Below are 15,959 nucleotides of genomic sequence, written 5' to 3'. Positions count from 1 at the left end.
GCTTCCATGGAGGATTAACTGAGAGAGAAAGACATTCTCTAGTATGGGCAGCAACATCAAATACGTCTGAGGAAACTGGGAAAAGGAAGAAAGTCAGCACAATACCAAGAGTCCCCTTTCTCTTCAATCTCCCAGTATGTGAGCAAGCAGCCTCCTGATGCCACAGGCAGGAGCTGGTCCTGCTACCATGGGTTCCCTGCCACAGTGGACTATGTGGCCTGAACTGCCTTGCCTCCCTTATATTGCTTTTCATTAGATATTTGGACACAGCATTGAGAAAAGTAGTTCATACACCTATCTCATGACTTTGTGCACCTGATTTTCACTACTTACTAAGCACAATTTTCCAAATACCTTCGTCAAAATTAGTATCCAGGACCCTCTTAACTTGGATCAAGACACATCATCTTTCTCTCTCTAGAGAATTTAAATTTAGTGAGTGGAGGTGAGATGGACAACACTGGATGAAGGCCCCAATGGAGCTACCCTGGTATGGGGAGACATCGCAGGTTCCCCAAGGATCCATGACATCTGTGACTTTCCTTTCATGATATATCTAGGCTGTCTCATCACAGTAGTCCTGAGTCTATAGAGTATGAGTCTTTTAGTGAAAAAATAGTAGAGGGTAAAACATTGAGATCCTGTTACGGTTTGAATCTTCAGTGTGTGCCCAGAACTCAAGTGTGCCAGGCTTGGTGCCTGGTTGTAAATGCTAATGGGAACACGTGGAACCCACTTGGCAGATACAGTACACTGGAGCAGGGCCTTCAAGGGGACAGAGAGACTGCCCCTTCTCTCTTCACTGCCCAGCCAGTATGAAGCTATGTGTTTTACTTCACTGTGCACTCCCTGCCATGATATTCTGCCTCAACTGTCCCAAAGTGAAGAGACCCAGAGATCGTGATCTCTGAAACCTTGAGCCAAAAAGCCATTTCTCCTTTTAAGTTCTAGATCTCGGGTATTTTGACACAGCACTGGAAATCTGACAAACGCAGATCTTCACCTAGAGGATGAAGCAGACTGGAAAATAAGGGGATGAAGAATCCCTACCAACCTCACATAACTAGGCGGTCAGTCACTACCTACACCGTGACCCCATGTCCACCTCCTACCACGCCACTCTACATGCCGCCGGACACACACACCTTCATGCTCAGCGCCCCCTCTTCCACTGAGTGCCGTTCACATTTATCTCCTATTCATACCACAAGCTACAAACTGTATCATTCCTCTTTACCCTCAGCCCTTAAAGCAGTGCTTAACACACGGATCTTTGTGAAAGATGAAACATGATATGAATGAATAAATAAAGTGTCTACAGTCTAAAAGAGTGCTGGAGTAGACATGACTTAATATGGTTGTTGCGAGTTGAAAGAAAATTAGTTTGTTCTAATAAAATTTGAATCTATTACAGATTTTAAAGGTAAATGTGGAAGAGTGAGGTTTTTTTAATCAAGAGACAACTGAAGAAAATCAACAGTAGCAAAAAAAAATGGAAAAGTACAAGACAAGAGGGAAGGGTACAGACAGAGATGAGGAAGTACATCCCCTCCTTGCACACAGCATGAGCGTGTATATGCACAAGCGTACACATGCCAACACAGGACTGATTTCACACGTGAAGAATAGGTAAGAGCTAGAGATGCAGTTCTAAACTAGAAGCTGTTTTAGTCAGGTTAAAATATATTCTATTTAAATGTTTGGTGATGGATTGATTTGATTCTCTGAGCAAATTTCTGATACAGGACACACAGACTCCATCATTTGGGAGATCTTAAATAAAAGCACAATAAGAGCCAAACAGGTGTTAGACAAAACTAACCAAAATAAGAACATGGCAGCAAGTGTCTCCACGTGAGCATGAAGGCCTCTGGAGGGAAAACAAGTCACTCAGAAGTAATAAAGTATATGAGACACATGACATGAAAGGGTAGGTAGGTGTTGTGGGCACTAGTCTTACAAATTTCTATCCTTGAAGCATTTTCCAAAGAAAAACCTTTTTATAAAAAATATGTGTTCACCAATGTGGTGATATGAATAAGAGAAGCCCCCATAGGCTCGTATATTTGAATGCTTAGGCATGAGGGAGTGGCACCACTTAGAAGGATTAGGATGTGTGGCAGTTTGGAGTAGGTGTGACCTTCATGGAGAAAATGCGTCACTGGGGTTGGGCTTTGAGGTTTTAAAAGCCCAAGCCAGACCCAATGTCTCTCTCTTCCTGCTGCCTACAGATCTGGATATAGAACTCTCAGCTACTTCTCCAGCAACATGTCTGCCTGCACACCACCATGCTTCCCACCATGATAACTGTAGTAGAATATTTTAAGGTGTGTTACTTTTGTTTATGTTGCATTTGTTTAACTCTATGAAGCTGTGTCAATGTGCCTGTCTAAAACACCTGATGGTCTAATAACTGAATGGTCAATAGCAAGGCAGGAGAAGGGATAGGTAGGGCTGCCAGGCAGAGAGTGTAAAGAAAGGGAGAAATCTGGGAGAAGGGAGAGAAGGAGGAGAGAAGAGATCCAGAAGGAATCAGCCACCCAGCTACACAGTGAGCCATGGAGTAAGAGTAAGATTTATAGATGATAGAGAAAGACATCATGGGGATAGAGAGAAACCTGGTGCTAGAGAAGTTGCCAGGAATCCCCAAGGATGACCCCAGCCTGGGCTACCAGCAATAGTGGAGAGGATGCCTGAACTGAACTGGCTTGCCCCAGAGATCAGACCGGTGAATACCCTAACTGTCATCACAGAACTTTTCTCCAATGACTGATGGAAGCAGATGCAGAGATCCACAATCAATCACTAGACAGAGCTCCAGGAGTCCGATCAAAGAGAGAGAAGAGGGATTCTATGAGCAAGTGCATTAGGATAGTGATGGGGAGAAATGCAGGGACAACCAAACCAAACTAGAGGGAACTCATGAAAATCGGATCAATGGCTGTGGAGCTGCATGGGACTGGACTAGGTCCTCTTCATGGTGAGACAATTGTGTAGCTTGATCTGTTTGGGGGGGGGGGACTGGCAGTAGGATCAGAATTCATATGGTGCATGAGCAGGCTTTGTGGAGCCCACTACCTATGATGGGACACATCCTGCAGCCTTGAGGCAGGTGGAAGGACTTGGACTTGCCTCTACTGAAGGTGCCTCCCATGGGAGGCCTTGCCTTCTTGAGGGTAAGTTGGGAGGGAGAGGCTGGGGGGGGGCAGGAGGAGGGAAGAGGGGGATCTTTGATTGGTGTGTAAAATGAATGAAAAAAATTCTTAATGAAAAAAAAAGAAAAACTTTAAAAAATAAAATAAAATAAAAGGAAGTTAGAGAATGGGAAAAGCCCAGAGACAAAAGGTAGATGGAATAAGTTAAGGAAAGCTGTCAAGAAACTAAGCCAAGCTAAGGTTGGGAATTCATAAGTAATAATAAGCCTCTGTGTGTGGTTTATTTGGGAGCTGGGTGGCGGGCCCTCAAAAAAAAAGAGTAAAAAAAAAACAAACAAACAACAACTAATGGTACCCAACATGGGGCTCGAATATCCATCTAGAGCTAAGAAAGCTGAACAACAACAGATGATAATGGACTAAACTTCTGAAACTGTAAGCAAGACCCAATTAAATGCTTTCAATGATAAGTGTTACAATGGTCGTGGTCTCGTCACAGCAAGAGAACACTGACTAAGACAACCAAGATTCCTGGTTCTTATTATCCCTTAAGAACCATGTGACACACAAAAGGGAAGCAGGAAATTCTGGCCCCATTTGTGCTGGCAGACATCAAAATGCAACAAATTCTCAAAGCTTTCCTTTATAACTAGAGAAACCAGAGAGTCCTCACCTCTTCCCTTGAAAGCTAATGTTCCAGGAAACTGAACCAGATAAACCCTGACTCAGAACTCACCGGCCTAAGACACTAGTGCCCAGAGAGAACCAAGGCCAGCAAAGACCACAGGGCAGTGTAAGACCTCAAGTGACTCATCTTTGGGATGTCTAAGAATAGAGCCAGGAAAGAATCCCACAAGAAGCAAATCAACTGGAAAGGGAAATGGCTCTTGGAATTTAGTAGACACTTTCCACAAAGAAGTCTACGAAAAAATGAGGTACGCTCACTAAGAAGTGGTATACAGAAAGATCAGCTAGCATGAGCTGAAACACATTAGAGTCTTTTAGAGGAACTCGGTGTTTGTGTGTGTACATTTGGCTACTGCTGCTCTGTAACTGCTGCATAGGTGTATGTAGAGGTACAAGCACACACGAAGTGTGTCTGGAGAAAAGTATGTCAAAATGTTGACATTGGGAGCCAACATGACTTCCACCTTTACATTTATATTTCTATGTATTTGAGAAGGAAAATTGTATTGTTCTTATTATCAAGCAAAACAGAAGATTTTCCATGTAGAGATTAAAAAAGAAAATTCCACCGGAGAACAAGACAGAGTCACAAACTATTCCATCCCTGACTTCCTCACTGTCCTGTCCATAGTAGGAATGGTATGGGTGATAGGGTTTGAGTTGTTGTTTGTTTGTTTGCTTGCTAGGTTACTTTTAATTAAGCATGTTGAATGGTGTCCCATATAAATTGCCTGTCTTCCTCAAGTTCAGATCCAAAGCCTGAAATTTCTTTGCAGTGATTCCAGAAGCTTAACCTGACTGCTATTCCTGTTGCCTGACATTGTCTAACCTTTCAATATACACATATTAAATTTAACACATATATAACATATATTATTAGTATAATATATTATATATGACATATATAATAGCTAGTTATTTCAAAATCTGGACTAAGTTTGCAATTATCTTAGTAAGATAAAAATGCTTCCCTAAAAAAGGATAATAGATAGATACTGTAGGTCTGGACAGCGTCTAGAAGGTAAGTCACATGTGTCGTGGCATATGCCTTTATGCCATTAATTCTATCTCTCTGGAGGCAGAGGTAAGTGGATCTCTGTGAGTTCCCGACCAGCCATGGTCTACATCTTGTAAAAAAAAAAAGAAAAAAAAAAGAAAAAAGAAAAGAAAGAAAGGAAGGAAGGAAGGAAGACCATTGGAACATAAGCCTCTGGGCATGCCTATGAGGGATTATCTAGGTTAGGGTAGTTGAAGCCGGAAGCAGCAGCCTAACCTGCCAGACTGAACAGAAAGGGAAAAGAGCCGAACCTAGCATTCATCACTCTCTGCCCCTTGACTAGACGCAATGTGAGCAGCTGCTTTGTGATTCAGCCTCTATGCCTTCTTCTCCATGATGGAATCTATTTCCTCAAAATAAACCCTTTGTCCCTTAAGCTGCCTCTTATTAGATCCTCTGTCTCAGCACCAAGAGCAGTAACTAATACAGGTGTCCCTGCTCTACCTCTTATTCTCAGTTTCCCTCTTCAGCTCATCTCTCACCCTGCTTCATCCTTCTTCTTCTACACATTCTCTGATGACTAACAGAGCCAATGCTCTTTATTTCAAATATGAGCTGTTGAGGGAGCAACAGAGCCAGAGGTGAAGAACCAAGGGTCATAGAATGTAGATATCCAGGCCCCAACTCAGTCACTAAGTTCCCGTGCACCTTCTGCTCCTCCTCCTTTTCCATCCCCCTCTCCTCCTCCCTTACACACACACACACACACACACACACACACACACACACACACACACACACACACAGAAATTTGCAAATCCCTACATTTTTCATGACCCATTATTCTCTTTCCAAACTTAAAAAGTAATTAACTGTAGAACAATTCTGCTTGAAAAAAAGATAACTTGCATTCCTCTTACTCGTCTTGAACCTGGTTTTGTTGGCGGTCTGGGCTGAAGTCACTGTCTAATGGCTGTTGGTCCTGTTCCCGCACGTTACGGTCTTTGTTTCTATCTCTAAGATACGTGACCTGGAAAGAAAAAAAAAAGTAATATGGACATGGAAAATAATATGGACAGATGACAAAAACATTGTGCTAAGCAAAAGAAGCCACACACAAGAGAGCGTGACTCTACACCAGGAGCCCTCAATCCCAGACGACAGAAACCAGAACAGCAGCTACTCTGAACATAGCACAAACAGGCTGGGAGGGTGGTGATGGTTTGTGTGTCAGTGCAGGAATGAATTTTGTGTGTTTGTTCCTGGTTCAAAACTCCTCTGCTGTGGGCTTCACGGTAAATTACAATATAAATTAATTACAATATAAATTACAACTTGATTTTAAGGGAAGACTTTAAAACATCATCCTGCATCGTCTCTGCTCCCAGAATAAAAAGACTTAAAGCATAATCCTAACCTGAATAACACCCACAGGAAGTAAAACTCTAACCAGCATATATCCTCAAAGAACATTAATGGCAAGTGTCATCTCTAGCTGGAGAGAGATCTTACCGGGTGCTAGGCTCTCTGCAAAACTGTTATGGTTTTTTTTTATACCTACCACATTTTAAAAATCAGGATCCTACCATTAAATTGGCAAACTTATTGTCCCCATGTGACCAACAAGTATATGAAAACAAAAGTTTACAGCTTCCCTAGGGTCTGCAGAGAGTACGGGTTTCTGTCCAGTTTGGTTCTCACCTAAGTAGAAACCCTTCAGCTGCTGTTTCCTGCTCACAACAGCCCACTCTAACTATGACCATTCTTATAAGGAATCTATGCAAAGCCATTTAAACTTTTGGAAGTAAAACTACTGGCAGCCATGGTATATAATATGGCTACACTGTGTCCCTCAAGAGTACATGGATTGGAAGCCTGGGCCCTGGTGTGTGCAAGTGACAGGGAGGGACTGATGGGAGAAGCCGTTAGAGCATGGAAAACCAGAAGAGCCTGGCTAGTTCTCAAGAGAGTTATGATGAAGGAGCAAGCTTGGCTCCTCCCCATGTTCTGGCTTCCTGTCCGGCCGTGTGATGTGTGATCATCCCCTTACATATGCCCACCAACGTAATGCTGTCTCCTGCGGGATCCCCACTGGAGTCTGCACCATGGTGTTTGGGCTTTCAAATCCTAAAAGTGTAAAGTATGTATACTTGTTTATTAGTTGTGACAACAGGATGCCTTATATGGTGCATCCTGTCTTTCCAGGTTGGGTTCCAACTGTCTAGATGCCGACACTGACTTGTGGAAGTTAAGTAAGGACACTCTTTGCTTAATTTTCCTATCTTGGAAGTTCCAATTTTTTTAATGCTGCATCATCCTTGAGCATCCTTACCTGCAGAGAGGAGTCCTTGTTCTCCATAAGTTTTGTCACATTTACAGAACTGAAAGAAGTCTCCAGCAAAGGCAGAAGGCGACCCTTGATTGTTTCCACACCCTCATTATGTCCTCCTAAGAGAATATACAAGGTAGATCAGCAGGACTGGGGAAAGATCTTAGCCAGAGGATGCACACACACACACATACACACACACACACACACACACACACACACACACACACACACACACATACACATTACATACACACATACATACATACACATATACACACATTACATACATACACATACACACACATACACACACATTACATACACACATGCATACATACATATACACATTACATACACACATACATACATACACATGCACACACATACACACACATTACATACATACACATACACACATATTACATACACACATACATACATACATATACACATTACATACACACATACATACATACACATACACACACATTACATACATACACATACACACATACATACACACACATATACACACACACATTACATACACATACACACACATTACATATACATACACACACATACATACACACATTGCATACACATACACACACACAAATATATATATATAGAGAGAGAGAGAGAGCAAACAGGGAAGGGGAGGGTGGGAGGGTGGGAGGAAGAAGCTGCTCTCACCTTCTTGGGCTGTCACTGTGAGGATCCCAAAGAGCTGTGCTTGTACTTTGGCGACTTCTTCGATGAGCCCGATGCAATAATTTAGATTTTCATCACAGGTGTTGGTCTGTAATGTCAAAACAGAAGACACCCGGTCAATTCCCACTTTCAGGAACCCACTGCAGATAGACATGAGCCTGTGTGATCCAGGGGCTACCAGGCTCTGACAGAGATTGCTGGGCACCCCCAAAATCTATGCCTCTGGGCACACAGCTGGGATTGAGCCGTTTGACCCAGGTGACCCTGTGATTGAGTTTAAGTCATGGTCTGGGAAGTGGTATACACCATGACCAGGCCTGGCAGAGAAAATCTCTTGGGCAATCCTGTGAAATCTCTAAGAGGAAAGGGGAGTATGGAGCCACAAGACCCCCAAAGCTGTTGACTTGATAAACACTGGCACTCAACTGATAAACGGCTGAGGAAGCTGTTGTGTGGGTGTTTAAGCCATTGAAGTTTAAGGAGCTGCTTTCACAGGAATGACGCTACTCAGTAGAATCCAGAAAGGGAAAAAAAAAATCCCCTTATGAACTGAAGAGACTTTTTACACCCCCAATACACATTGCTGCCTCATTTATCCACTTTAACATTCATCTTGTACATACAATTCAGTTTTGAACATTCTATGTGCCGAGTTTACAACTCCTTTAACAGCAGGGAGGGATTGTGCTGGGTGCCAGATACAGGGTGGGGAACAAGACAAAAGGAGGCCTGTGTCCACTAGATAGATGACGGGAGGGAGGGAGGGAGGGAGAGAGGATGAGAAGCATCAAGTCCACTGAAGAGTTGCTGTCTTGAAATATTGGGGGAGGTTCTAAAGCCTGAGAAGAAATTCAGTCAGCTAGGTGGTTTGCGGGAAAGAGATGGCCCTACTGGATGTGGAACCCTTTCGGTGATGAGAATGAAACACTTGAAGGTCACGTGGGCCTCTTGCCTTTTATTCTGCTTTGGTCATTATTTAACGTTCAAAGCTACACCTTGAACTGATTCCAACACTGAAAGAAGGGGCAGAACTATGAACAAGCAATAAATCCCATGGGTGTAAACTACATAGATGTCGGGACTATGTGCGAGTTACCCAACCTTGCTGACTAGGCCCATTTCCCATCTCATACTGCAGGAATGATAATATCATGCAAAGTGTTAGGAAAAAGTTCCTAAGCCAACTTACCCAGCCCTTCAAGAAACAGATGGCAGCTGTGAGGTGGTACGTAGGAGTGATCGGGACTTAGGAATCAGGGAGCTCTGGGTTCAAATCCCATTCTCCACTAGTTAGATAAATTCTTTTATGAAAGACATTTAAATGAGATGCTCTGTGTCCTCAGATTTAGGAAGCAATTGACTTTTTGAGCTAACAAAAGCACAGATTCTAAATTAGAAGTGTGTCTGTGGTTTTCCACTGCCTACTTCTACACCTTGTCTGGTATCCTAAGGAGCGTTTGTGTAGACAACACAAATAGCCAAACAGGCTATCTCAAGGCATGTCACAGCATGCCCAGCTCCCCACACAAAGCACTGCACACGACGCTTGAGTTATAATAGGATCACATTACCTGATTAGCCCCATCATCTAATAAACAGAGAAAAGATAGGAACTAAATGTACTCTGTCCAGAGCGCAGTCTCCAGATTCATCCATTCATAAGTCCCGGACTTCCTAGTCTATATAGGGCCTTGGATTGGCAGCCCCCATGCCGAAGCTGCTTTTAAATGAAATGTTTTGACTGTTATGGAAGAGCTCAGCTGGGGAAAAAGGAGAATGAGAAGCAAATGGTCTATAAATGACTATCCCAGACTACATCAAGTGTTCTGTGTGGGAAGTAAGCGAGAGGCTGAACAAAACAAGCTCCAGGTCGGGGTGGGGGAGAGAGCCGGGGAGGGGAGAAGAAGGGGAAAGAAGAGAAGGGGAAGTGGGGAGAGGGGACGGCATTTCAAGAGAAGGACCCATAAGCAGCAACAGCAGGCACATCTGGAGAACGTGCCTCCTTCATCCAAAGACCCAAAGGAAAGCCTCAGCCTGCCACGAGAAGGGTTCTGGCTTGATCCACGTGTGACGACACCAACAGAGCAAGCAAGGTCAGGTCACTTGACAAGATCAGTGGTGCTCCTCACCTTACAGAACTCTTTTTAGGACAGATCATGTAGAGGTTACATCAGAGAGTGACTCTGGAAGAGAGGTAGAAGATGCAGGGGTGAGGGGTGGTAGAAGAGTAAGTCTGAAGGGGAGTGGATGAAGGATGTGGATATCCCAAGGGTCCCCATCATTAATCACCCCTACATCAGCCAAGATCCCATTGATGTCAGCATTACCTAAGGGTAGTGAGTTTGGGCATGGGCAGTTCAGGGTGCCTGCAGGACCCTCCGATGGAAATAGAAATGTCTAATAAGAATCTCTACCTGAGCCTCTACTCCCTCCCAGCACTGTGCTAAGACACTTTACATAGACTACCTTGCAGGATGAGCCTCAAAACAATCCTATGCATTGGCTATCTTAACTACAGGAGACTCACCGACGCAGGAAAGAAAAGACAGGTCATTCGAAGAAAGGATGTTTGAGCTGGGCTCTACACTGCTTCCCACAACCTCAGCATGTGAGACATGCTTCACACCACAACACTACCAACACTACCAAAAACAGGTGGAGTCCTGAATGCTAAAGAGAGGCAGGAATGGGGGGACGGGAGGGGGTGGCGGCTTTGGATGGGAGAGAGTTGAAGTCCACAGAGGTGAGATCACAGTAATGACACAGGATGGGCCGAGGGCTCAGGGACCATCTTGCTGTGTCCAGAGTGGGCTGAGGAAGAAGGGGCAGCTAGTAAGGAGAAAAATGGTGGCAACAAAAAAAAAGGAAAAGAAAGAGAAAGATGAAGGAGCAAGAAGGCAAAGTGGAGGGCGGCTCCAAGAAAGCAAGAGCAGGTTTCTGTGATGCTGCAGTGTGCTTACACTCTCAGCTGCTCTTTACCTGCCTGACAATCAGATGGGAGCCACAGAACTATGGTTATACGACATTTCTGTTACTAACAGCCATATGCAAGATAGTACTTCCATAGCATCATTCAGCTTGGGTAAGTATACACTGTGATACTCACACAACCACAGAATTGCCCAAGGATACCTTTCTCAAAAGATACATCCATCATTAAGGGATACACAAGCATGCTTCTGGCAAAGGGATGATGGATAAGACTGATATGTCATGTAAGAGAGCAGTACAAGTTTGCTTCCTTCCCCTGCAGCTCCTCCAGATGGCATGAGAGGACACCAGCTACGCTCTCCCGAGGGGAACTGAACCAGAGCTGGAGAGCTGCCCTGGGACTTTTTAAAAGTGTCCTTCCCATTGAGATTTTGAGCTCCGAGGGTTTGTTCATTTCTGCAGCTTGACCTGGTAGAAAAGAGATGAAGAAGAGGGTAAAGTTCTCTCTAAGTTTACTGCTTGGGTTACACCCTGAAGAACGTGTTAGTCTGTTGACTGAGGAGCGGTTCCAATGGTCAGTGAGTGTTTGAATACACCCTAGCAACATGGACAGACCTCTACTTCAATCACAAATACTATTCTAAACAAAACGGAATACACACCTCAGTAAGATCTCCTTTTTATACGCTGACATTTAATACCATGTTTTCAACTACTAGTATAGAAATCCTTAAGGTAAGAGAAGTGCTATAGAGAGATCTCTTCTTATATTACCAGCTCTTGCCATTAGCCTCACTCACATATTAAATAACCAGACTTTCTAGGGGCTGGGATTCCACTGACTCAATCCTTGACTGGCGTGCACAAACCCCTAATTCTATCCCTAGCAGCACATAAACTTGGCATGATGGCTCACATATGTAATCCCAGTACATGGGAGGTAAAGGCAGGAAGACTAGAAATTCAAGTTCATCTCTAGCTACAAAATCAAGTTTGAGGCCAGCCTGGGCTATCTGAGATCCTTTTCTGTTAAAAAGAACAAAAAACAAATAAAATTTCTGAATTGTAATGTCCTAGTTATCTCTTATTTTACTTTAAAAACAATTGCATGCCTATAATCTCAGCACTCAAGAGGCTGAGGCAGAGGAATTGCAAGTTAGAAGCTAACCTGGCTGAAATGTAACAAGACTCAGATTAAAAAAAAAATGTCAGCCGGGCGGTGGTGGCGCACGCCTTTAATCCCAGCACTCAGGAGGCAGAGCCAGGCGGATCTCTGTGAGTTCGAGGCCAGTCTGGGCTACCAAGTGAGTTCCAGGAAAAGGCGCAAAGCTACACAGAGAAACCCTGTCTCGAAAAAACCAAAAAAAAAAAAAAGAGTCATCTACCATGTCTTAAGGATAGATTATAAAGGATAGCATATTTACCATTTGCTGCTCTAATTATAGAACACACACCTTTAGAATCAAGGCTAAGCACATCTAACTCAAGTTAACTCCTTGGTCCATAGGACTTTGAGGGGCAATGGAAGTATCCCAGAGGGAGAAGGGATTCAGTCTGGAACTGACCTACTGAAGGTAGTGTAACATAAGGTGCATTTCTCGTCTTCAAATGACATGTCCAATGAGTAATTGTCATCAATATTCATCTCTGCATATAAAGTGATTCTTGCCTTTTACAGAATTGGCCGATAAAACTATACAGCTGTTGCCCCATGAATTTCAGGTATTTAAACAGTGGGCGCTCACATAAACCTTAAGGGGTGTTCTTAGTGTCTTTCATCTTGTCTGCTAAATATGCCAGTTTGATTCATTCATACATTCTCTTGCCTCAAGTATCACTTAGCCCCAAGCCCTCTTTCTAGAAATTTCAATTTCCCCATCACAAGACAACTAGAGCAACCAGTATAAAACCTGATTCCAAATGGTCCTCTTCCTGCAGTGTGCTTTCAGAGTCTCCTTCTGGCCCTCAAGCAAAGGCTGAACTCCCAAACACACCCCTCACAGCTCTTTGACATCTGCCTCCAACCTACTCAGTCTCATCTCATTGCCATCCCCCACGCTGAGCTAATCCTGGCCCCACCAGCTCCGTCAGGCACCCTACTTCTTGTACTTGGAGTTTCTCCAGCCTTCTTTCTCTTCTGCAGATGGAGGCTCGTCATTAAGGCACAGCTCCATTAGGGATGGCGTGATGGCTCAGCATTTAAGAGCACTGGCTGCTCTTCTGAGGACCCTGGTTCAATTCTCAGCATGCACATGGTGTATGTACCACCACGATTATCTGTAACTCTGGTTTCAGGGGACCTGGTGCCCTCTTCTGGTCTCTTCAGGCATCCTTTTCCTGGAAATTTTTTTATAACACTTTATGACATTTATGTCTGGATAGAAGGTGCAACTGAGTCACAGCACACATGTGGAGGTCAGAAGACAACTTGTGGAAGTCAGTCTTTTCCTTCTATCATGTGGGTCCTGGAGATGGAACTCAGGTCAAGGCGTGGCAGCAGGTGACTCTACCTAATGAGCCATCTCATTGGCCCTAAAAAGCATTGTGTTTGAATCTACAAGGAGTAATTTCTTCCATGACCCAGAAGACTGCTAGATGCTTTAAGATGAAAAATAAACCAAATTTTTTATTTTTTTTGTTTTTGTTTTTTTGTTTGGTTGGTTGGTTGGTTGGGGTTTTTTGGTTGGTTTTGGTTTTGGTTTGGTTTTCTCTGTGTAACAGTTCTGGCTGTCTTGGAACTTACTCTGTAGACCAGGTTGGCCTCGAACTCACAGAGATCCATCCACCTGCCTCTGCCTCCCAAGTGCTGGGGTTAAAGGGGTGAGTCACCACCACCCAGTTAAGCCAAGATTTTTAAGTGCTTTGGGGCATAGATTGATATTTTTAAAGACCATCAACTGTCCATTTGGAAACTGAGGCGGTGCTATCTGTGGGTAGTGTATAGCTCAGGCATACTCTGAACAAGCTTCAGCACGAATCCACCTCTAATAAAGATTTCATCACCCTACCCCGCACACAATCTAAAACCTAGCCATTGGTTTTGTTTGAAATTTTGTTTGATATTTTTCAGACCATCGTTGACTGTAGGTATCTGAAATTGAGGAAGGTGAAACCATGGTTGAAGGGAAACTGAGGCACAGTACACAGTGAGCCCGTGTTAACGCACAGCTACCAGGTGGAGAGGAGGATGAAAGGGAAGGAAACCACAGGAAGGAAATCAAGGAATGCTAAACCGGGTGTTAGTCTGAAAAAATCATTAATTGGAAGAAAATTTAAATTATGCACTGAGTTTAGGATTAATATAAGCCATTTATTCATTTTCTTTTAAAATAACTTTCCCCCAGGGGGCGGTTTTAATTGTAAAGGGTTATGCATGACTTGTTTTTTAAAGTCAGTCTTAACTAAGCCAATATGGATACAATCAGCAAAATCAACCTTCCAAAGCAAATACAATTTACAGCTTTTTGATAAATGTAGTTTTCCTACAACTAGCATTTTAACAATTAGAGCTTGCTGCAGTGAATATTCACCTTAAGGTTTAAGTCAAAATTCCCTAGTACTAATAAAATAGCTTTGGGGGTTGCAGGAACATGCTTAGCAACTGACACAAATCCAAACTACACATAACAAAATATGGAATGCGTTCAGACATAAATTCAGAAACCAGTCCATCTAGATTTTAAAAATCTGAGATCTAGAAAGTAACTTTTTGTTTGTTTCGGTTTGGTTTTTTGATTGTTTTTTGTTTGTTCTTTTTTCTTTTGTTTTTTCGAGACAGGGTTTCTCCGTGTAGTTTTGGTGCCTGTCCTGGATCTCACTCTGTAGACCAGGCTGGCCTCGAACTCACAGAGATCCACCTGGCTCTGCCTCCCGAGTGCTGAGATTAAAGGCCTGCGCCACTGCCGCCGGGCTAGAAAGTAACTTTACATATTATTATTATTATTATTATTATTATTATTATTATTATTATTATTATTATTATTTAATTAGTATTTAATAATAATTAAAATCCCAACCATGGAACAGATCGAAGTACTGAGACCCAGAGTAGCTGGGAAACATTACTTGGCTATTTGTAGCCACATTCAGACCAAGAAACTCAGGCCAACCTGAATTCCCAGCTCACATCTCTCCCTGCTGATGGCTCTGTGCGCTGGGTAAAACCCAGCGCCTCCTATTCCCGGCACTTCCATCGAATGTGAGGCAAATTCAGCATGCTGCTGCTGGAGTCGGGGTGGAATGGGATTAGTGAAATTGGGAGTGTGTTTCTGGGTGTGACAGCATGCTGGTGACACAGTAATTTCTTGGTAACACCTCCTGGAAGCCGCTCTGGTACCTTCCTAACTACTATGTTGACCAGCACGCAAAAGGTGTAACTTTTGCAAGTACCCCTTTTCCTATAATAAGTAACTCCCCGGTGTAGGTTTAGAAAAGTTCACTCTGATACGATCCTGGGTGTCCTGAAAAGTGAGAACCTTGTGGAAAGGCAGGGAGTGGGAAGGGTGCAGTAGAAAATAATTCCAAAGCAGGCAGACAGAACGGGGAATGGCTGGCAGCCCGGACTCTGCTCTTCTGTTGCTAGGGCCTCCAGCGTCCATGGTTACCGAACACCGATTAGCGCTCTGCGGCCTCAGGAGTCACCCCACCCCGGCTGAAGGGTTCCAATAGACAGGGGGCTTCCTTCTTTGATCGGGGTAGGAGTCTGAGATTCCCGTTTGGGGTCTCAAAAGCGGTGGCTTTGTGAACGCCAGCCCCGGTCGAGGTTTGTGCGGGGAAACTTAGGCAGGGCGAGCCCTGGGGTCTCCCAGCCCGACTCACGTTGTAGTCCTTCATCCAGTAGGTGACTTTATCCTGGAGGGTCTGAAAAGATTCGCTTTTGGCCAGCTTCTTCAAGTGGTCTGCCATCGCGCGCTGTTCCACGCGTCCGACTCCGGGGGACCGAGTTAGTAGAAGGGACGAGGGGGTGGCCTGGGCAGGACGGTGGGGTGCTGTGGCCGCAGGGGTGTTATCTTCTGCGCAGGCTCAGAACGCAGCAGGAGTATCCATCCTCCCCCTCGGGTCGGACCTGGCAGGGTTCGGGAAGCCGAGGGGGGAGGCGCCCTGAGCCGCAGGCGTCACGTCTTATCCACGGCCCGGCGCGCTG

General features: G+C 44.1%; 1 protein-coding gene across 2 annotated transcripts in view; it reads right to left on the bottom strand.

The window, feature by feature from the left end:
• The window catches only part of Spata18 (spermatogenesis associated 18), a 34,940-nt gene extending 18,981 nt beyond the window's left edge, over positions 1-15,959 (bottom strand). For both annotated transcript variants that reach the window (XM_052735136.1, XM_052735135.1), the window contains exons 1-4: positions 15,635-15,959; positions 7,868-7,973; positions 7,172-7,287; positions 5,760-5,869 (exon numbers count right to left, since the gene is read on the bottom strand). In XM_052735136.1, the coding sequence (XP_052591096.1) occupies positions 5,760-5,869; positions 7,172-7,287; positions 7,868-7,973; positions 15,635-15,721 (419 nt within the window). In that variant the 5' untranslated portion in view covers positions 15,722-15,959. The remainder of the gene's footprint in view (positions 1-5,759; positions 5,870-7,171; positions 7,288-7,867; positions 7,974-15,634) is intronic.

This window comes from Peromyscus californicus, unplaced genomic scaffold (genome assembly GCF_007827085.1).
Source record: "Peromyscus californicus insignis strain IS unplaced genomic scaffold, ASM782708v3 Scaffold_13__1_contigs__length_99412109, whole genome shotgun sequence".
In the NCBI taxonomy this organism is placed as follows: domain Eukaryota; kingdom Metazoa; phylum Chordata; class Mammalia; order Rodentia; family Cricetidae; genus Peromyscus; species Peromyscus californicus.
This window is presented reverse-complemented; position numbering and strand designations above follow the sequence as displayed.